We start from the raw sequence: 22,475 nt of genomic DNA on the forward strand, positions 1-22,475 counted from the left end.
CTCTACTGACCTGAGAACAGTGTTTAATAACTCACGACAGCAGGAGCTATGGCTCTTTCTCTAAAAGCCTAACTTGGTGGTAGACAGACCGGCGCGACCAAGACGGTTTAGCATAACGTTTTGATGGTTTATTTATTTGTCAACAGTTCACCTTAATAGTTTGAACATGTTGGCACTGAAATGTTAGGCACACTGTGTTTTCCAGAGATCATTAACAATATTGGATAGACACAGTACTGGTATCAGATTTAGATTCCAGATAAAAATAGACCAACAATCATTTGATACCAAAGGAGACTGCTTGACACAAAAGAAAAACTGCCTGGTTTTCTGTTGTCTATTTTTACCCTGAAGCATCCTGGATGTTGTAACAGGCCGATCATTGAGGATTTCAGATTGATCGTACGGTAGAAGCATTGTTTCAGCACGCTTTTGAGTGACTAAAGATAAAAAAATATCGTTTTCATAGGTGTGGACATGGCCTAAGTGGTCCCACCCCGCTTCACTGGTAGAGCAAGGTGTTAACACTTCCAGGGTCAGGGCTTGGATTCCAAATAGGGCAACCCATGCTAAGAGTGGAAACACTCACAAGACACTTTGCATAAAAGGGTCAACCAAATAACATCTTATGCTATAAAGTTTAATTGACACTTAAGGGAGGTCACACTTTATTGATCCCGGGTGGGAAATGTGGTTGGCACAGCAACAAGACAAGGACACTAGTTAAATAAAAATAGGTATAAATTGAAAGCAACAAACACGACAAAACTACAATGAAAAACCTATCCTCAGTGCACAACATCTTCAGTGAACAACATTGACACATTACTTTTGTCCGTAGGAGTCCAAGACCAAGGTCCACAGAGCTGCCAAGGTGCTGATCCTGGGCAACCTGAAGATGATCCTGACCACAGGAACCTCGATCTGGAACGTCCGACAGATAGCTCTGTGGAAGCAGGTAGGACTGCCCATGCAGGACAGACCTCCACCACTTCAAGACACACGGCTATGCTGCTGGACAACAGCGGAAGACTGTTAGTTGTTCACCAGAACGACTCGTTTAACTAAAACTATGCCGTTAGAAGTGTTAGAAGAAGGAATATGTAGTTAGCACCGCTAGCTAGTATTGTGAACGAAAGATTAACTAGAAGCCCTCAGCGGGACATGTGGTTGAGAAATTATAGATGGGAAGAAAACTATAAAAAGGATTTGTCGAATGAAGATGATTCTCTTGAATTGGTGAAACTATGCCATCTGGTGGACGAATTGGCTGACGCAGTTTCGAATTTGACAGCAAGATATACACAAGTGGGGACCAACGTCATTTGATATTAAAGAATTATGTTGTGTTTAAATGACGTGTTGCGGTGACCTTCTTAGTAGATACATTAGATACGTGAACTAGTGGGTCTTTGAAATGTCCTGTGTTGCATTTCGATGCGGACAAGTGGGTTGAGGATTATGTCAGCAGGGATTAGTGATAGAGCCCTGCTCTAGCGATGATGTTGATGCATTAATGGTGGACTGGTATTCACAACAACAGCCATTGACTGTTCACGTGCATGTGTGTGTCTGTGTGTGTGTCCGTGCAACTGTGTGTGCATGCAACTGTGTGTGTGTGTGTGTGTCTGCGTGTCTGTGTGTGTATGCGGGCACATATATGTGTGTGTGTGTGTGTGTGTGTGTGTGTGTGTGTGTGTGTGTGTGCGTGTGCGTGTGTGTGTGTGCGCGTGCGCGTGCACGTGCACGTGTGCTTGTTCTGGCGCAGGACGACCTCTCTGTGCCTCTGCTACAAGAGGACCTGGACGGCGGGTCGGGGATCCTGTTCCCCTTCTACGACCCCGACACGCACATGCTGTACGTCGTGGGCAAGGTGGGTCTCACACACCCCGGCCGTCATTATAAAATGATCACGGAGCGGCGATCCACAGCGGGTGTTAATGCATGTCGCCGTGCCCTGTGTCCCAGGGCGACGCAAGCTTCCGGTACTATGAGATCAGCGCGGAGAAGCCCTACCTGCACTATCTCACGGACTACCGCTCGCTACTGCCTCAGAAAGGAATGGGTAAGGCCCCATGCTACGCCCTGTACATCTGGGTCACGCATACCCTGTTTAGAAAGCACCTCTAAATACAGCAGTACAACCGTGGTGGACGAAGGTAACAGCTGAACTAGAATAATAAGTTCAATCAACATAAAATAATCAATAATATTTAGACCACATACCACATGATTAGTGGATTAGAAGTAAGCTTCACTAAAGAGGTCTGTTTCAAGATTTTGTTATATTAATATTGACAGATCGTGATGCCCTCAGTTCCTCTGGCTGGCAGTTCAAGAGAACATTCCAGAGAACTACAACAATGGAAGCGTTCATATATTCAATTCTGTATGCCTGTGGTCTGATATTATAGTATACTATGGATTAAGGTTGTCATCATAAATCTGATCTATGTGGGTTATGCTTTTGAATCTACTAGAGACCTTCACATGCAAATATACCTGCGGTATTTGAATATCCAAAAGAGGCTGACAACAAGCACTACGAATACACGAAACCAACCGCACATCGGTCACATATAACAACTGTGGCTATGTTGAAAGAGGCATACGGTATACTGGCATTGAGTATACACACAATGGTTGAAGTCAAGACTAAGAATGATTTACAATTTATTACCTAGACCCTACATTTTAATAAGAAATAAATCTATTTGAGCCATACAGAAGGATTTAAATGTTCTTACTATATTTATCAACATTTCATTAATACAGTAAAATCCCATTTCTAAATAATAATACTTTAGCCAGTCAATAGGGCCAAGGCTTACACTATAAGAGAGGGCTTTAAATCATAGTCAGTTGACAAACCACTTTGAATACCATACTGTGCATGACAAATGAAACCTGTTATATCACAAGGGGAAGTGCTGGCTGGGACATGATGGCAGCAGAGAAGGGTAACCAAAGATTGTGTCAGCTTTGAATCCCAGGTTTTGGGGTCGATCCCTGATCTCTGAGGCCTAACTGTATGCTGGCCTAACCCCTACCTGCTCCTTCATAACATGTATCTGAAATGCCTGTAAATCACTTTCAATGAAGCATCTGTTCAAAGCACTAATTATTAGTAAGAAGTAGCAATAGGGGTTGATTAGGTAACACATTACCTATTCAAAAGGTTTGTACGACTGAAACATGCTCTCGATGTAAACACACCACAGTATCTTTAAACCCCCCGATGCCAAGCCTAAAACATGTCTACTGACCGCCAAAGAGGAAGCTCCTGGTGTGTTCCTCCATAACCCCCCTCCTGCTGCTTGTCCCCCTCCCCCAGGCGTGATGCCCAAGAGGGGGCTGGACGTCACCTCGTGCGAGGTCTTCCGCTTCTACAAGCTGGTGACCACCAAGAGCCTCATCGAACCAGTCTCCATGATTGTACCCCGCAGGGTGGGAGAACCACACACACACACACACACACACACACACACACACACACACACACACACACACACACACACACACACACACACACACACACACACGCACACACACTAGCACACACACTAGCACACACACACACACACCATAATGCCTACAGTCCATCTGCAGGTCTACTTTGAGCGAGCTACCTAAAGTGGAATTTTAAGTCACCGTGATGATCGGTTGGGGAAGTTTGCATGCAGTTCAAGCAGGGCTATGCTTTGCCGTAACTTCACTGCGGGACCTTTTATAGGCGCACAGCACGCAGCAAATCAATGTAGGAAATGTGCGGGTTATGGATGGTGATTATATAATTATAATATAACATGCCTGCTCTCGCATTTAAGTTAGGCTTAAACCCCTACCTGCTCCCTACCTCACTGCACATTGCTTTGGATAAAAGCATCTGCAAGAATATTGAATAATAGTCTCCCCCAGAAACCATTATGTATGTTTCATGGTTTGGCGACTGTGCTTTGCAGTCGGAGTCCTACCAAGAAGACATATATCCCATGACCCCCGGTAACATCCCAGCCATGACCTCACAGGAGTGGATCGACGGTGTCAAAAGAGGTAAACACCGTGCATGTATGTGTGTCTGTGTTTGTGCGCAGCACTCAAATAGATTCATAATTTTTCAATCAATCGAATAAGTCAAGCCATACTTCTTCTGACCTGGCATTCAGAAACATAACATAAGTACCGTGGCTCTTGTGGAGCGCAGCTATAGAGATGAACGGAAGGCTCAAACAGCCAGGAGTACTTCTACACTTTACCATTCTTCTTTTGTTGTAAATCATGAAAAGGGGGAATTGGGAAAATGGCAATGCTATACCAGGGGCATGCTATTCATTGTGACAATCATCTGGCTTCAAGATTAAAACTTTTATTAGAGATATGAATAAACTTTATTAGTCAATGTTAGCACTTTCAGCCCCCTTCCCCCCTTCAGACAGTCTCACGTACACTGGCGGAAAGGTTGTTTAATTGCATATTAAATGGAGCTCTAAACAGTCTCTGTATCAGCTAGGTGACTTTTAAACAGTAGCTCATATTCCATAGGCTAGATCTTTATATCGGGCTTCCTAAACTGGCAAACTAGCAAGCTTATTCCGTTAGTGTATTTCTTCGCAACTTTTAACCTTTTGGGTAGAAGTCAACACCGTCCCAATTTTATTGTATTATGCCTTTATGCCCCTCCCACCCATCTATTTTCCTGCCTAATCTTGCATCCGACCTCCAGACCCAGTGCTGGTAAACCTGAAGCCTGGGAGTCAAGTAGCAGACTCCTACCTGAGCCTAGTCAAGGGCGTGGACACCCGCAGGTCCCAGAGCAGGCCGGGCCTCCTGCAGCTCTCCTACATCCAGGGGCAGCTGGACAGCACCAAGGGCTCCAAAGAGGACAGTGGCAATGATAAGGGACAAGAGGACGGCAGTCCATTGAGCAACGGACAGGACCTGGCCCTTTGTTCGCCCCCAAAGACAGAGAACGAGGTACAATAGCTGTGAAACTGGTGGATGCCTACCTGAATTCTAATCGGTGGAGATTTGATTGGAATATTAAATTCTTCATCGTTGGTTGGAGTTTGTTTGGGTTTGGTTATCAGCATGATGGTATCTGGCAATTGTATGATCATATAGATTTTCTTTATTAATATGCTTGTGTGTGTGTGCGTTTGTGTGCATCTGTGTGTGTGCATTTGAATGTGTATGTGTTACTGTGTGTGTGTCTGTCCTTGCGTTAATGTGTGTGAGTGTGCGTTTGCATGCGTCTGTGTGTGTGTCCGGGCATTTGCATGTGTGTGTGACTGTGCGTTTGTCTTTGCGTTACAATGTGTTTGCGTGTGTGTGCCTGTGTGTGCGTGCGTTTGCATGCATATATGTGTGTTTTTATGTTTGTGTGTGTGTGTGGGCGTGTGTGTATGTGTTTGCATCTTCATCTATGTGTGTGTGTGTGTATGTGTTTTTCTATGAGTGTGTGCATGTTTTGTGTGTGTGTGTGTGTGTGTGTGTGTGTGTGTGTGTGTGTTTGTTTACGTGCACGTGTGTGTTTGTTTGCATGCGTGTGCGTGTGTGTGCCCCACAGCTGCGGCTGAAGTTCCACAAGCAACAGGAGGAGATCCGCCGGCTGCGGGAGCTTCTGAACCAGAGAGACGTCCGCATCATGCAGCTGGAGCTTGAGATCAACAACGTCAAGAACCTGCACTCCTAAAGCCCATGAGAGCCAACAGGGGCCCGCTCAGACGCAGACTATTCTTCACGTTGGACTGATTCATCGTAACTTGTGGGCCGGCTCTTTCCTGCCTCCACTGACTACCCTCTCCTGGCCCTCTGAGATGAGGGAGCCTAATCCAAAGCCAAAATCCAACCAAAAGCAATCAATATACCACACCCTGATCGATTCTGTGTGTGTGTGTTTAAGTGTGTGCGTGCGTGCAAGCGTTTACAGGGATATTATTTTTTTCAAACAAATGTTATCAAATATTAGCTTTAGACAATGCTGCACAAAAGGCACAACTAGGTTTGCTATGTACGTACGCTCCTACCGTATGTCTCCCCCACCCCGTCCCCGACAACACCCACCTACTGGCCCCTCACACACACACACACACACACACGTTGTTAACATTGACTCACTATGCAAACTTTCAGGAACTTTTAGTTTTTTAAAATACCTTTCAATAAGAAATCGACCAAGGTTGGACGTATGTGCCTCTTAGATAAACGGTTTGATTGTGCATATGTTATATGCGGAAGACGCACCGGCACCGGTATGGCAGGAGACATCAGTTTTGAATGTAAGGTAACACTGAACATATTTTTATGCTCTTACTATTTCAACTACTGTGTGTGAACGCAGGTGTGGTAGTTGAGGTCTGATGTCATTAATGAAAGACGTTTTCTGTGTGCGAGAGGAGAGTGAGTCCAGAGGGGAACCAGGGAATTATTGTTCCAAAGCTTCACAAGCGCTGCATAAAGAAGAGTATGTATTTAAATGACAAATTAAATGAAAATCAACGACTAGTGGAATATATTGGAACATTTGATATGCTTTGATTTTACATCAACCATCCTGAAAGCCTAATGACATCAAGGCATGTTGAAATGTTATTTTTTATTGCTTTATTTATTATGTTTTGTTATTTTTTGACAAAAACAAAGGGAAATCCAAACTCCAATAACCAAGCCAAATGTGTAAAATAAATTAAAAAAAACAGCATGCAATATTATGTAAACATATCTTATATCAGTTTGTGATGTTGTACAGCCACTGTGAAGACATTTTAAAGCCATTGTCCTTATGAATGACAGGGAAGTACATTTGTTCACATACAAGTGTGTTAATGTCAAGGATTTATTTAACAACTTTATATGGATGCTCTGGAATGCAGGAATAATTATATTTTCCTTTCAATATTTTTTTTTATTGGTGTGTATTTGGACAAATGTCTTACATCTGGTGTTTTAAATTGGGGCAAATGGTTTTTAATAACCTTTTTATAAAACAAAGTTTAATATATAGCGATGCTTTCCATTATCTTGCTTAAATATATTACAATTTTTCATTTTGGCTATTATCCTTTCGTCCAAATTGCTTTTTAAATGTTTATGAAAATGTTTCCTGCACTAAACTACAGCCCATGTGCTCCAGCTTCCGGCGTCATCACGCACTACAACCCAGGTACGTTTGCTACAGTAGCTAGCTAGCTATCTGTGTATTGGTTCTGGACCCTGGGGAGGATTAAGATGCATTAAAATAACTCTGGTACTCACTGATAATTGCTTGCTAATTGTCTTGGCCCACCCAAAACCAGTGAATCGTCCCTGCTTCATCAAAGGTTGCTCTGCGGTGTATTTTTACTTTTTATTAATTGATGAAATGGTTGAAGAATAGATTGTAGAATTGGCCATGCCTGAAAACCGTATTTATGGTACACCCGTCATCACACTGGCTTATCTAATAATGAATTTGCTTACTTATATTTGTAAGACACCATGTCTCTTTATTAACCTTTAGTAAAACAAACACTGTCGCAGCACCTCATTTACATTTACAATTAGGGCACCTCCTTAAACAAACACGCCTGGGACAAATCGTTGTTTCTCTAATCTCTGACCTCCGTCAGGATGCTTCTGGTATAGCCACTATTCCGGACTGGATTTCTGACCACTGCCGCTCACATTCCAGGCTGTTGGTAACTGCCTATCAAACTATTGGCTTTTGTTGATGGTTGATTTGTTTTGTTTTTTCATATTTGCTTATTGCCATTATTAAACAACCAAGACGAAATGAATGGACTGTAGTAAATTTGGTCATCAATTATTTAACATAACCCGTTATGTCAACGTTTTTTTGGAGGATGATGTTTTGATAAAAATAATTATGGTTTATTCACTACTTTTGCTATGTCTTCTTTTTTGGCCAGTCCCTTTTAGCACTAGGTCAGTCTTATTAACACACTATCGAATTATGAAATGGGGGTCCAAAATGAGAATAGGGCAACCTTTTGATATTTTTATGGTTTCTATTTGTGCATGTTGCTGAATGGGTTTAGAAGCCCTCTTAAAGCGACACTAACTCTAAACACAAGCTGATATTGTTACATTTAGATATGTTGGTTTAACCAAATAATTAATTAAAAACAAATATCCTCCATCTCATTTAATCTGTGATTAATTTAATTTAACAAGACAGTTTATATGTTTAAGAATTTTTTGCTTATTTAACTTTTAGATTAAGTTTGTAGCCCTATCTGTATTATATTAGCACGGGGAATCATTTGTATCAATGATTACAATTAGGGCATTTAGAAGACGCATTTATCAAAAGCGACTTCCATTGGTTAATATACACATTGACACAGCCTGCTCGTCAGAGGCAGTTAGGGTTAAGTGTCTTGCTCAGAGACACAACACTCAAGATAGGAGGAGCCGGGGATCGAACTAGCAACCTTTTGGTTACACAACAACTGACACCCCTATATGACTTATTCTGCAAAATATAACATGGCTCAGATGCAGAATAAGATGCAGTTGATCATTATTTCTGTCAATAGACTTGTTTGTCGTTATGCACGACAACATTAAACAAATACATTCAGATTCATTAAATGTAAGCCCAGCTCAACAAATATTTGTAAATTGAAGTATATCTTTCTAGTGTCACTTTGGTAAATGTCTCCATTTTAAAGACCCTTGCATTCGACATGATTTATATATTTGTTTAGTTGGTGAGAACAGGCTCCCCCCCCCCCTCACGCCATTCAACATATGGAACACAATTATTCATCTCTGCAAACCTAGCTTGCCTGACCTGTTTTCTGTGGAATGTACTAAAGGTTACAGGGATCTTTTGAAGCTAGCTGACTGTATGGCCCTTCATAGGGCTGTACTTTCTAAACAGCTTTCCCTGTTAAATCTTTCTCCCATTTTCAAGTACGTGAGATGTTTCGGATTTGGTCAATCATGGAACTTAATTAAAAAAAGAAAATTGGACTTATGCGAACAAACTAATCATCATATCAAAGTTAAAAGTACAATATTCAAGTGAACTAACACCGGATAAAAAAAAAATACACACCAAGAGGAGAGAAAAGAGCAAAATGTTAACATTTTATTTACAAAGTTGTTTGTCATACAGAAAGTAAAAATGTAGCTACAACCTTGATTTATGCAACAACCAGCCACGCACACACAAAAAAAACATGGCTGGCTTGTTGCACAGTTGCTATAGCAATAATCTTATTGGGGTAAGGTAGGGGGAAAAAATAAACAAAGGAGAAAAGAAAAAGACAAAAGGAAGAGAAATAACAAAATATTTAACAAATTATTAAAAGCACAGACCCAAAACTAGATACCAGTCCCAAAGTCCTCACACGGAGATACACAAAGAGGAGTCGACAGTGAAATTGAGGAATGCAGAGTGGGGTGGGGGCTGCCTGAGAACCTTGGGGGGGGGGAGAAGGGCGGGGCAGGGTGGCTCTCTGATCCATGGGTTAAGGTAGGGGGGGTAGGGGGGGGGGGTAGAGTATCTCCACTAGGTCCACCCATCCTATACAGTCTTGCTCCAATCAGGAGCTCAGAGCTAGGGGGGGTGCAGGAAGAGGCGACGGGTGGGGTGGTGTTGGTATTGCAGAACGGACCGTGTGAATTAAGGTGGGTTGGGGTTCAAAGGGAGTCTGGAAGGGGAGGGGGGAGAGGGGTTGGTAACTCGGTAGGATCGTTTAATTTGTTTTTCCTCCTAATCGTCATCATCGTCATCGTCATCATCGTCGTCGTCTTCATCCTCTGGATCTCGCTTTCTCTTCTCGCCCTTTGTGGCTTCTACTGCTGCTAATGTTGCTGCTGTTGCTGCAAGACACAGTATAAATTATAAATACAAGCTTTTCAGGAAGAGGGTCATCTCAGACATCAGGCACACGTCTGGCATAGAGTGGAGACTGAAGTGCCAGACATGCAAACAAAGAATAAATAATCTAGAGAATGTCTTAAACCGAAACAAACAGACACTTGGCACCCTTCCTCCTTTCCCCCCCGTTGGATAAAGAGATGTCTTCTCTTTGTTTGATTTACAATGGATTCAAAGAGCTGAACTAAGCCAGGAGAAGAGCCCTGCGTGTACTTGGATTAACAATAGCAACTTCAACATATCAACGGCCTAGCCGTTTTGCTAGGACATCACTGGCTATCAATGTATTATCAAATAACATTAAGCATACCATCTTCGTCGTCATCATCGTCATCATCGTCATCATCCACTTCACCTTCCTGCCCGATGTCCTCCTCCTAATTGAAAGAATACATTTAAATGACCAGTAGCACACACCAAAAATGTTCCAAACATGAATATTTCCATATAAATATTTATTTCCTTGTAATATCTATAAATGTATACAACTATAAAAAGAAAGGGAGACATATTCACCTCATCCTCCGCACCACTCTCGTCATCGTCCTCTCCTTCTACCTCCTCCTCATCATCATCGTCATCCTCGTCAAAGTCCTCCTCCTCTCCGTCTTCCTCATCCTCCCCCTCTGTAACGTTGAGTCACATGACACAGCATGTAAGTCATGGGCTAAAAGCAGTAACAGATCCGAGATCTAATACACAGCATTAAATCCTAATCTCACTTAATCTCTGTAAATGTATCGTACTGCTATGCATCACATACTATACGAATATAATCATACATCTGAATGTAAATTATAAACGAGTGGTGTATCTGATATTTCATAATTTTCCCCCAATTAATAACCTCACTTCAGATAAAAACCAAACAAACATGGATCCCTGCGAAGAATATCACACAATCTCTCCAAGGTCCTGACCTTCGTCGTCGTCATCGTCGTCGTCGACCACCTCTCCGTCAGAGTCTGAGGCCTCGTGGTCATCCATGTCGTATCCGTCCAGGTAGGTGAGCTGGGGCAGGAGCTTGAACACGCAATCCCTATAGTCACTCAGGTTCGTCACTTCACAGTTGAATAGGTCCAAGCTCTTCAGGTTTCCAAGCTTTTTCTGTAAACAAGAAAGAATATCAGGTCACAGACTGTTCCTGCACAAAATGAGGGTTAGAAGGAATATATTTCATATTAAGTCTTAATTATTGGTTTTGTGTTTGGGGATTGGAAACTTACCAAGGGTTCCAACGTGCTGATGTCTTTAAGCTTGTTTCCACTTAGATTTAGATGTGTAAGGTTGGGGAGTTTCTCTGCTAAAACGTCGAGGTCACCGCTGATTCTGTTGTCACTCAGCTCCAGCTGAAATAAATGGAAAGATTGCAATGTTAGCAAATTATCATTATGAACCGATAAACAAAGGTTTACGAGATACCAGAATGAACATTACCTTTTTCAGTTTTCCTAGTTTGGGCAAGTTGGAGACAGACAGTAAACCGACATTTATCAAACTGAGGAACTCCAAGTTGACAAACTCTGCTGTGAGGCCTTCCGTTTTTCCATCATTTGATCGACAGTTGTCAAGAACAAGTTCTTGTACCTGTGGAAAAGGAAAAGCAATGTTCTCAATTTACAAGTAAAAGTAAATATATTAATTCGATTTTAACATTCATATATTTTTTGTAAACTGAATAAACGGAAATATATTATTTTTATAAATTCATGTAATAATGTTAGTTTAAGATTTTATTTAGAACACACAACAGTATACGTTTCCAGAAATGTTTTGAATGTACATTATTCAAATGGTGGCATGTACATAAAGGAGGTGTTTACAAAGCCCTTCAGTTACAATTTGCGCAATCGTGTGTTCGAGAAAATGTTCGAAAGTTTTTGCCAAACATCAAAAATCTCAAGTGAGGAAGCGAGAGTAAAAGGCTAAAGCAACGTGAAATCTACAAAACTGTGTTTAAATGCACTGTTTGACCAAGCTAAATAGGTCGGGCATTGGTTATAGTCACGAAGAAGAATAGCTCAACATTATCTTGGCCTGGTGATGCAGGCGCTAATGACAAATGCAATGATTTTTGTTAGCAAGCCCGCTACAGGCTAGCCATTGCCCTTTTAAACGCTGTCGTGCAGTGGAGGAGCTGCAGGAGAGGCTCGTCTGCCCGCCATTAACCACCCAACAACAGCGGAAAGGTGGAGAACATTCGTAATATATCTTCCCAAAAGTCAGAAACTCGACGTAATGAGGAAAGTGGAGTGCTTTGTCGTCGAGCAAACGACCGATACGGCTATTTGTTGGGCTGTATCGTCGAATGAATGCGAATGGCGAAGGAAATATTCAGGACGGAAATTTAGTAAAAACAAAGATGGAGAGAGTTCCTTTCTCCAGAGCTTCAAAGACGACAGAATGACAACATGGCGATTCCTGAGACACAGTATGCAGTTCTCTGAACACTTCCAATAGGGGCAGACTGTTTTTACAATGTTTATTCGATGGTTTATACATCGATTTAAACCATTTCGATGTCGAGTGGTGTTATTTTCTGCATGATAACCGAGAAACGACGACTGTCCACGCTTTGCTGTCCGGGCGTCGAGCGCGACGCACGGGGGCTCGTGTCACTCGAGCCGGCTGGCTCCAGTCACGGGCGAACACGAACCGTCGTTCACCAATAAAAGCGTACAGGTGTTATAACGTTACGAACATACGTAAACGGACGACTCGTATTCATAAAGTGGCGTTATGTTTACAATGCAGTCGATTATTCATATTTATATTATTGTTGCAAAGAGGGCAATATGGCGGGAACCAATACGAGCTGACCGCTGTGGGTACCATTTGTACGGAATAATCTGGTGGGGTTGATACTTTACTCACACGGCAGAGTTTACGAATTTGGTGTTTGCCATTGTTATTGAAAGCATCGCAGGCGTGCAGGGTACTCGGCGAAACGGGGGGCTACATATTTGGCGGAATTTGCCTACTGTACACTCCCTTTACTTGTTAATTGAAGCGTCTAAATATGAAAACAACACTGACTATACGAGACGAAGCGGTCGAATGCATGCCGAATATCGACCAGCTTAAGTGGGTTATTGCAGCTTGGTATATGTTGAATATGTGGTTGGTTGACTCGAAGCAAGTGACATTTTTTGTTTGTTGGCGTAGCTGAATGTAGGTCTTAAACCCCTACGAATGAAGAGATATTACACTTCCTTCGACACGTTACTTGGTCTTTCTGCAATAACCTTAAAATGATACGCGTATGCGAGACTTTAAAGTACATTTTGATAAAAGGCATCCCTTTCCATTATTCTATCACCATGGCGCCCATGGTCTATATAAAAATGAACCGTATAGGCAAACGCCATAGGGACGGAAACGCACTGAAATGCCGATGTATATACAAGTTTATAAATGGGACCAAAACGTTTAAATGGGACCGAGCTGTGTGTGCACCATCGAGCAGGGAGGCTGCGAAACGGTTAAAACACTGCAATAATGCCAGCAAGCTGGAGAATCGGCTTTTGAAAGTAACGATTGAATATAGCCTTTCTTGTCTTGCTGCCCCTTCACGCCCAATCTAGAACAGTACAATGTATTAACCTTGTTAACAGGATTTTCTACCCTATTTATACTAGAGAAACACAATCTAAAGCCCATGTGGTCACCATTACGTTAGCTACACAGGTCACTCAGAAAGCAAAAAAGTAGCAAGTTAGCTAGCAAGGCTAGCCTAAAAACTAAGGTTTGGTTTTAAAAAGCACGACTTACATCAGACGGTGTCCTGTTTCTTAGTTCCAAGTGGATCCTCTTTTTCATATTCATCTTGCCCTATGAAAGTTAAACTTTTCTCTCTGGGGTTTTGGTGTAAATTTCAGTCCAAAGGCAGAGAGATGCCCTAATGGAGGGAGAATATGGGACTGTATAATGAACTGAACCAAACGCTAAGTTAGTCGGCGAGAGGAGAAACCATGGAGGGAAACGGGACTGAAACAAAATATATGCTCAACAGCGCCACCGCTGTCCAGAAACGCCCATCGCCTGTTAAATAAGGCAATGCAGTCACAAAACATGACGCTGCCCCGAAGCAAAGCGGTACTATGGTGCAATTCATTTGTAGAACGTAAGTGCTATAATGACAAACAAATTCACAGGCACCTAATTATTTGCAGGTTGATTGTGTATATTCACAGGGTGTTGATAAACATTCGTTTATTTCAACAAATAAATAAAATGCATTTACCGTATTAAGTAGGTCATATTGTTTGCATAGGTAATCTGTCTATTATTGTATTTTTTTGATGAATGCTGTTGAATATTCGATTGCCGGTGATATTAACTATCATCTATCACATCAAACCTTTTTAAAGCATATGTTTTATATTGGTATTCTACCTGTTGCCTTTCTATAAGGCAGTAGTAAATTATATATGTATTACACACTTGTATTTTCTGTAATAATTGTGTAGCAAATTTGGGGAAATTATGAATAAATAATGCAAAAAATATTCGATGATAATCTTTCGTTTTTGTCTCTCCATTTTCCTATGTTTAACTTGGGCTGATAAACAAAGTAATGGAGGATGGGTTTTGGGTTTGCAGTGAAGAGAGCGTTTTATATGCTCGGGGTGGGTTGCCCCCCTCCCCATAGCTTCCTGCTTAGGCCCAAGATCCCTCAAGCAGAAGCATGCTTGTGTGCCTCCACATCCCCTTCGCCAAATTGCTCCAAACTTAAGTTAACGCAATTCCTATAACAGTGTAAATTATGTCAAATTCTGGAAATACTTGTTCCTGTGACATTATCAGTAAATTGCTTGTTTTTGGTGAGAGAGTTTATGTGCCATGGCATGATGCAATGCATCATTATTGTAAAGCAATGTAGAACAATATTGTTGGTTTGTTGAACGTTAATGCCTGTGTGAAAGGGCCTCTTGGACTTTAATTATGGAAAAACGAATTAAATTTTATATTTTTTTCCATGCCAGTCAATTGTAATGGATCCATTAAACCAGCAGAGGGCAATGGAGTCACATCTTCTCGCTTTTTTGTAGGCCTACGCTAAACACAACTAGATCAGTGGATTTTGGCAGAACTGTCAACTCGGTCGTCTTTGATAATAATCAGACATATTGAAAGATGCCAGTATTTGGGGATGCTCAGTGCTTGTGGGTCTTTGAGAATTGTCAACAGAGGACTAAAAGATTGCCAGTCATCGCTTAACCACCCTGAGCCGGACCTCATTGGAAGCGGCTGTTTTCCTCATCTTTCTCACAAGGTACATACCCTATATGAATGAACCCGTTTGTTGTCATTAAGTGACGTTATGTAAACTGAGTATTTATTCTGTGACAAATAAAAAAAAGTGAAAGCATTCATCATTGCATTGCACTGTATTCTCTACCTATGATGAATAGATGTGGATTCCTTGCATTTAAATAAATATATTTATTCTGTTTAAACCAGGCCTAGTCATTCAATTATATGTATACATTTTAATGCATATTTTTTAACCATTGAATGCCATATACTTGAATTTTGGTATGTGGTCTACAATACGATATCCTACATTAAGTTGTTTGAACAGGTGGTCTCCTGTTGCTCAAACGGCGACCCATGCAGCTTCAATGTGCTCATAGAAGATTGTGAACACACCCAGAGTTGGGTCGCACGGGATTAATGATAAGATGGCTGTAGCGCGACTATTGAATAACATTTGCCTCGTCTTTTTTTAAAAAAATCTCTCATCACATCCGACATTTTTTGCTTTTTTAAAGATCCTGCATTTGAAACACTTCTGAAACAATTGGCGTAATCTTTTTTGACAGGATCTAGAAAAATATATTAGGATTTGAGTATTATAACATTTATGAAAATTCTCACTTTTAATCAAAAGGGAAACTCGTACCGACCACACAATGTTTGACACACTGTTACACAACCCCTCACCGAACACACACACGCACACACACACACGCACACTCGATATGCTGAAGTACACTCAGGTCCATGGAGTGCGCTTTTTGCTTTAGGAATCGTGCCAACTCCGCCACCTTTACAAATAAGATAAGAAATGATCTTGCCATTATGGTAATGTTTAACCAGATAATTCTGTACGGACTGTGAAAACAAAATACGCAGCTTATCCGTTCTCATTTTTGCGCTTTTTCGCCCCGAATGAGTTTTAGGCCTAATATTTATTCATTATTCCCAGGACTATTCTTAAATGGATGAGACTTTGAATATGGACAACGAGGTGTTGGATTGCCAAGAACCTGAAACCAACCGAGGTAACGTCAACCTTTAATTTAAAATGAAGTTTGCTTGACAGCCATAAAGAGTTAAGATCTTACCGCTGAAGCTGACCATTTTGATGGTTTGCATTCAAGTCTTGCCTTTCTACGTGAAAAAGTCAATGTGGACAATATTATTTGAAAACTTACATTTTTAGTACTATAAATCAAACAAAAATAGAGCCTAGTGCATTTGCACTATTCAATACTCCACTGTATTTCCAGCAGAGTAGACCAAAGGCTCTAGAACTCATTCAGTGTATACTGAATTGCATTGAGGTTATTATGCTCATAATGTAATTCTTATGTTTAACATTCTAACTCTTATGCTTTGTACTGTACATTTGTAGATATTATGCTTTGTATTGAAGATCTTATGCTTTATATTGTAGGTGTTATGCTTTGTATTGTAGTTCTTATACTTTACATTGTAAATCTTGAAAGTTGTATTGTAGTTCTTATGAGTTGTTGCTTAATAGTTGGGATCCTTCGCCGTCTGCGGGACCGAGACCTGCTCAGGAAGAGGAAAGCCGAGGCGGAGGAAAAGGAGACTAAGCAGTGGGTTTATGGGTAAATTTTGTCAAAGAGACCAGTCCACAATAGTAACAGCTTCACATCTTTAGGAGATGATGATGGTTTGCTACTCCAATGAGGAATGTTTTCTTCCACATTTTTAGTTAGTAGCTAGTTCAATGACAAAATAAAATGGCTACTTCGATGGTTGATTGAAAAGAGAAAAAGGTTATCTCTACGAAACAAAGTGATTTGATAAAGTGCATTTTTCTTTACTTTAACAAAAAGTAAAACCCAAATGAACTCTACATAGAAAATATTCATTATCAGCCGAGTGTTCGCTTATCAACCACATGGCTCATATTGAATTGAGTGAGGAGAAACAAAGGGTTGCTGTTCTTCTGTCTCCCAACGAATGATCTGGATCTGGTGGATGAACTTTAAACTATTGACTGTGTGAACACCAGTGCAAAGGAGAAGCATATCAATGTTTCTGCTCTCTCCCTTTGTCAGGGTCGAGAGCAAGAGGAGAAGAGCAAGGGGAGAGCAGAGGAGTGGCACTGGGAGAAGGGGGAGACCAAGGAAGATTGAGAACCTATTTGAGATTCTCCCGATCCAGGAAAAGGAGAAGGGTGAGGAGCAAGTGCAGCAGGCTCCCCAACCTCCTGCTGAAGAATCTTTACCTGAGGCAGTGGAGGCTGGCCCAGCCCACACCTTCTACTCCCGATCGATTGCTCCAGCGTACATCCCCACTTCCCCAGCTCCGCCACTCAATGTTACCTCAGTCGAGACCCCTGTCATTGCCTCTTTTTTTACCAATCTATTCCAAACGGCTCCTACCCTGACCCTGAACCCTACCCTGGCCCAGGCACCTACCCAAACCCCTACCCCAGCCCCCAACTCTGTCTCAGAGCCCACTGATCCAGCCCCATCTACCCAAAGTCCTCCCTTGCCCCCTTCCTCTGGTCAAAGCCAAAGTGAGACCACAGTGGAGGCTCCTGTGTCAGCTGGGCCCATGCTGGCCCTAGCTCCAGCTCCGGCCCCAGCATCCCCTGCTCTTGTCTACACCACCGAGTCCGCAACCATCGAGGCTGAAGGCCAGGTCACCATCGAAGACTTGGGGCCCGATGAGATGGAGGATGTCTGCTTGACACAGAAGGAAGAGGCGGTGAACCGTTTGGAAACTGGTAGGCTGCCCTGCTAGCGCTTTAATCAATCTAACTTTATACATAAAGCACTTTTTGGGCAAAAGTGAAATGTAATATCAAGTACGTGGGAAGGATGTTATGATGTATTTAAATATAAATATATGGCATCTGGTGGTCCAAAAGTGTCGCACAATACCAGTGCATACCGGTCTGAGCATGGGGGACGCCTGTGGTCATCAAAGCCCTAACTCTGTTTGTGTAATCGCTGTGCTCTTCCACTTGAGGTGCACAGGATTACCTAATATCTGATGTATTTACCCTCATTTTAATAAGCATTTTATAAGAGCTTGTAATGTATTTTATCCTCATGTTTGTTTTCTATGTTTGGTAGATTCGGTTGAGGGGCCATCTCCACCCGTTGTGGCTCAGAGCACCATGTTCTCCTCTCCTCTGTTGACCTCCCTGTCTACCACTCAAGGATATTTCACAGATAAATAATTAAAAATGAGATTTCTGATGATGTCTGAAGAGAATTCTCAAGGGCTTTCTACAAAATTGGCTGTAGACTATTCTTAAATGGCAATGCTTTGAAAATGCTTGTATTAATCATTTTTTTATTCTGAGGCCTTATATTGTACTGCATTTAAATTTGATTTAGGTTTTTTTTGCTTTAGGAATTAACTGATAATACTGCCGTTTTAAATTATTTTAAAAACAAAGACAAACTAGTTATTTTCAGTCAAATTTATTTTTATAGTTTGGTTTGTAAATTTGTTCATGTAAAACTAGTTACTGCGAATAATAATAAAATAGGGTTTTGAAATGTTACGTTTTGTAAAAGTACACTTTTTGTGGTTTCTAATAAACAGGGGTCCATTCAAAATGATCCTCTTTAATGTTGGCTTTGATATACTTCCTTTGCATCAGGAGTCGGGAAACATGATACAGTGTTAACATATTTCCTTTTCAAACAATAAAACTGAGACATGCATAAACATATTCACTGTTATTTTTTTGACTAGCAATGTCTTGTAGTTGTTGTGTATTCATATGCCTACACTGCATAATATTACGGTTCATTTAAATAAAAATAAAAACATGGATCAACAAGATCAGAAATCGAATTTCTGACAGGAATTACATATCAAACAAAGGCATTCAGTGAGTATGCACAGTGTACACACCGTCAACAAATTGTAAACAATAAGTCCCTTTCATCCACCCATATTCATATATTCAATTTATTGTGTCCAGTGTCACCCTCTAGCGTTCAGGTTTTCGGAGTTTTTAGATGGGAGAAATCCGTAACTTTTAAAACAAATTCACATTATATTTTATTCAGTTGTCATTTATTCATTTGTGTGGAATTTGTTTCTTCAACACCTATAATTTCATTCAATAAGAAAATGTCTACTCAAGCAGTAAAAATAAAGACATTTCCAATGGTCCCTCGAAAGTCACTGGTTGGCCAACGATAAATCGTGCGTGTTCTGCTTCCGCATTGAGTGATCACACGTGTTTGTTTATATCCTAGTGTGAGCTTTCTCACATAAGCATCCAGAAACTGAAAATTATTAAACAGTTTAATTAGTAAAAATGCCACCGCTGTGTGAGAGCTGTTTCGATCATGTCGATAAACTCAATCAGCAAGTTTCTGTAATGCGAAAAGAAATCAAAAATCTAAGGTAATTTTTGCAACCACATGTCCTCTTAAATGTGTCCCTCTAGAGATTGATATTAACATGTATTCATTTTTCTTTAGACAGATGTTGGAGAACGCAGTAAAATCCCACCGTAAACACATGACTTCCCTTTTGTCCGCTGTGACAAACGTTTCTCAAGGCGACAACCAACCGCCATATCAACAACAATCATTATCGGAAAAGACAGAAATAGCACCAAATGTTTCTTTGGAACAAGGTAATAACCACGCCTGGACACAACGTAGCATTTAATGCTCATAGCACACACACACACACACACACACACACTCACACTCACACTCACACTCACACACACACACACACGATCAATAGAAACCTCTTAGGGCAGTATAGTGTGTATAACATAGCGGCTAGGGTGTTTGACTTCCAGCAGAAAGGCAGTGTGTTCAATCCCCAATGTCCACAGCCTAACATGTAGGCATCATTAAACAAGATGCCTAACCCCTACCAGCTCCTTATTGACATTTGACTGAATTCACAAGATGACAGTCTACTCTGGTAGCAGTCGATATTCATTAGTGGGTTTGTTTTGTGTAAAACAAAATGTCACAGCTGGGTAAAAAAAAAAACCCTGACAAACTAAAGTTGTTTGTTGTTCCCTACAGGCACTATCCAGACTGTCCCTATCGGCTACATAAGGTCCTGTTTTTCAGCGAAGAATGGCACACCTAGACAGCCCACGGTGTGTGGCCACTCCAGGGCCACGCTGTGCATTCAGCCCAGTGTGTTCAACAACCCTGATCAAGCTCTGATGGGTCTCGAGCAATTCTCCCATGTATGGTAAGGTCCTGTCCTAACCCTCTCCTCCCCTCCTCTCCTTGATTATAGCTGACTTAATGGAAGATGAAATCGATGCCAAGATCAATAGTGTAATTACATTTGTGTGTGTGTTTGCGTAGGACCTGTTTCCTTACACCTTCATAGAAAGGGGAAAACAGTGGTTACAAATTGGCTGTGGATAAAATAATTGCTTTGAACGAGTTTGTTTTCCCTCCTTCCTCCCCACAACTGAGTTCCCTTTGTTTTGATTTCCCTGCGTATTACTATTTTAGTCATTAAGCTTTATTCCAAAGTTCCTTACAGTTGATTATCTTTGATCCATGTCATTAATGAACAGGTAGGGCTTTGAGGTTGGCTATAAAGCATTGGGGTATGGAACCTGAAACGTCTCCCTTGGGGGATGAGGAGAAACCCTCTATTCCCTACACAATCTTGAGTTCAATATCACATGAACGTCAGTAATATTCAGATATTATAGGACATTAATAAACTACAATTCAAAATTGTTATTGTTTCTCCAGGGTCATCTTCCTCTTTCATAAGAATGGTCACCTGAGTTACAAACCCAAGGTAAAGCCCCCCAGACTAAACGGTCAGAGGGTGGGTCTCTATTCCACACGCACCCCTCACCGACCCAACGCCCTGGGCCTAACGCTGGCCAGGGTCGACAAAATCGTAGGCAAGTATGAGATTTCTTAGTTTATCCAGTAGGAAATTTGTGAGTGAGGCATTTGTGTGTGATGGATCCCCTTTAAGAGATCAATCGAAATTGTGCAAAAATTAGACCTGTGCATGTAGTACAATTTTGGCCTATATTAAACACAATTTTGCAGTCACAGTCACCATGGTTGTCGGATGAAAAAAACATTTGAATGACGCACACACACACCCGAGCTATTCAAGGTTCTCATAGTTCTTGGGTCATTAATTAAGAGAAAATGCCTTTGCCGCTCTAAATCAAAACTTTCATCCCGGTTTGCACATTGGCCAGTTGCTTTGGATATATGCGTGTGAGAAATGCTCAAAGAAAATGATTTGTCCAGGTGACACGGTACATCTGTCAGGCATTGACATGATTGATGGGACTCCCGTTCTGGATATCAAGCCATACATCTCAGACTACGACTCCCCCCTCAGCCGACCCGGTGCAGAACCATATCAAATGGATGTAGGCCAACCGGAGACGGCAGCGGCGCCACAAGATGAGGTAATGGGCGACGTATCAAGCTTCCGAATGAACTCTGGGACTCCATCCTCTGGGAAAGACACCTCATTTGCTAGAGATGAGTCTACCAAGGTTACCGGTCCCCACAGTAGTCCTAGAACTACGCTGAAGGACGAAGCCATAACTGCTGACGTCGAGAAGAGAAGTGAGGCCTCTTCTTCGCCTGTTGCTGATGCTAATGCTGACTCCGCTGCCCCCTTTTCCAAAGAGCTGAGAAATGTGCTAGTGGAGGTTAAAGCCTATATCAACGATACTGAGCTGACCAGTGAAAAGGACATAACAAAATCCAAACGACCAGAGACGACCCAATGCAATCCTCGGCTTTGCTATGGGGAAGAGGAGTACAGTACCATTGCCACTTGGATCAGAGCGCCCCCTGTTGGCAACCTGGAGGTGCGATTCACGCCCCATGCTCTTAGCGAATTAGCAAAGTTTATCCCGCCTCAACATTCAGGTAAACAAAACCTTTTTCTTCTGATTAACAGTTGGATATGAATACATTTACATTCTGCTGAAACCTTTATGCAGCTTTCAAATGAGAACAACCAGAACGATAAATAAATGCAATTAGAAAATAACGGGCCTATTTAGTCGTAAGAATCAGGAATCTGACCATAAATCCATAAATGTTCTTTCTACTTCTGCCTATAGTTTAAAATGGCTTCTGTGTTTTTTGGTTTTCTCTAAGTAGACCCCACCGGAAACGACTGTCCTCGCTTTAAGTTCCTACGCAGCCAGGAAGAGGCATTGGCCGCCATCAGAGCGGTTCTGTCGGCCGACCCGCGCTCCATATACCGGAGGAGCCGCTGTGAGGACAGACTGTTCTTCTTCACCCTGGACACCGCCGACATCACCTGCTGGTTCGGCCCGGGCTTCGCTGAAGTCCTGCGGGTCCGGCGGGTCTAA

General features: G+C 41.7%; 4 protein-coding genes across 8 annotated transcripts in view; 3 read left to right on the plus strand and 1 right to left on the minus strand.

Moving 5' to 3' along the window:
* coro2aa (coronin 2Aa) overlaps positions 1-8,144 on the plus strand; it is a 33,145-nt gene extending 25,001 nt beyond the window's left edge. For 2 of the 3 annotated variants that reach the window (XM_056586251.1, XM_056586252.1), the window contains exons 6-12: positions 842-958; positions 1,769-1,873; positions 1,969-2,065; positions 3,335-3,447; positions 3,963-4,053; positions 4,724-4,974; positions 5,567-8,144. In XM_056586251.1, the coding sequence (XP_056442226.1) occupies positions 842-958; positions 1,769-1,873; positions 1,969-2,065; positions 3,335-3,447; positions 3,963-4,053; positions 4,724-4,974; positions 5,567-5,692 (900 nt within the window). In that variant the 3' untranslated portion in view covers positions 5,693-8,144. The remainder of the gene's footprint in view (positions 1-841; positions 959-1,768; positions 1,874-1,968; positions 2,066-3,334; positions 3,448-3,962; positions 4,054-4,723; positions 4,975-5,566) is intronic. The other variant, XM_056586253.1, reaches the window with a different exon arrangement.
* Positions 8,145-9,073: 929 nt separating this feature from the next.
* anp32b (acidic (leucine-rich) nuclear phosphoprotein 32 family, member B) lies at positions 9,074-13,877 on the minus strand. The gene is made up of 7 exons (XM_056586259.1): positions 13,661-13,877; positions 11,327-11,476; positions 11,116-11,238; positions 10,810-10,996; positions 10,406-10,515; positions 10,200-10,266; positions 9,074-9,831 (listed from the first exon to the last, which is right to left on the minus strand). Exons 1-7 carry the CDS (start codon positions 13,712-13,714, stop codon positions 9,722-9,724), a joined length of 801 nt encoding a protein of 266 aa, XP_056442234.1. The 5' UTR covers positions 13,715-13,877; the 3' UTR covers positions 9,074-9,721.
* Positions 11,742-19,042, plus strand: hemgn (hemogen). 3 transcript variants are annotated; one of them, XM_056586255.1, is made up of 5 exons: positions 11,742-15,164; positions 16,101-16,176; positions 16,659-16,749; positions 17,206-17,879; positions 18,232-19,037. In XM_056586255.1, the coding sequence occupies exons 2-5, from the start codon at positions 16,113-16,115 to the stop codon at positions 18,336-18,338; spliced, it is 936 nt and encodes a 311-aa protein (XP_056442230.1). In that variant the 5' UTR covers positions 11,742-15,164; positions 16,101-16,112; the 3' UTR covers positions 18,339-19,037. The 3 variants fall into 3 exon arrangements, with proteins under 3 accessions (XP_056442230.1, XP_056442233.1, XP_056442231.1); XM_056586258.1 differs by lacking the exon at positions 11,742-15,164 and having other exon boundaries at positions 15,179-16,176; positions 18,232-19,042; XM_056586256.1 differs by lacking the exon at positions 11,742-15,164 and having other exon boundaries at positions 15,182-16,176; positions 16,659-16,737.
* Positions 19,043-20,046: 1,004 nt separating this feature from the next.
* trmo (tRNA methyltransferase O) lies at positions 20,047-22,475 on the plus strand. The gene is made up of 5 exons (XM_056587239.1): positions 20,047-20,062; positions 20,170-20,344; positions 20,866-21,023; positions 21,388-22,023; positions 22,261-22,475. The coding sequence occupies exons 1-5, from the start codon at positions 20,047-20,049 to the stop codon at positions 22,473-22,475; spliced, it is 1,200 nt and encodes a 399-aa protein (XP_056443214.1).

Source organism: Gadus chalcogrammus, chromosome 3 (assembly GCF_026213295.1).
Source record: "Gadus chalcogrammus isolate NIFS_2021 chromosome 3, NIFS_Gcha_1.0, whole genome shotgun sequence".
NCBI lineage: Eukaryota > Metazoa > Chordata > Actinopteri > Gadiformes > Gadidae > Gadus > Gadus chalcogrammus.

Coding starts and splice junctions, on each gene's coding strand:
- anp32b (XM_056586259.1), bottom strand. CDS start 13,714: ATGAATATGAAAAAGAGGATCCACTTGGAACTAAGAAACAGGACACCG. Junction 11,239..11,326: donor AACTAGGAAAACTGAAAAAG/GTAATGTTCATT, acceptor CATTTATTTCAG/CTGGAGCTGAGTGACAACAG. Junction 10,516..10,809: donor CGACGATGACGACGACGAAG/GTCAGGACCTTG, acceptor TCAACGTTACAG/AGGGGGAGGATGAGGAAGAC.
- hemgn (XM_056586255.1), top strand. CDS start 16,113: ATGGATGAGACTTTGAATATGGACAACGAGGTGTTGGATTGCCAAGAA. Junction 16,750..17,205: donor ACTAAGCAGTGGGTTTATGG/GTAAATTTTGTC, acceptor TCCCTTTGTCAG/GGTCGAGAGCAAGAGGAGAA. Junction 17,880..18,231: donor GGTGAACCGTTTGGAAACTG/GTAGGCTGCCCT, acceptor TATGTTTGGTAG/ATTCGGTTGAGGGGCCATCT.
- trmo (XM_056587239.1), top strand. Junction 21,024..21,387: donor CAGGGTCGACAAAATCGTAG/GCAAGTATGAGA, acceptor TGATTTGTCCAG/GTGACACGGTACATCTGTCA. Junction 22,024..22,260: donor TATCCCGCCTCAACATTCAG/GTAAACAAAACC, acceptor TTCTCTAAGTAG/ACCCCACCGGAAACGACTGT.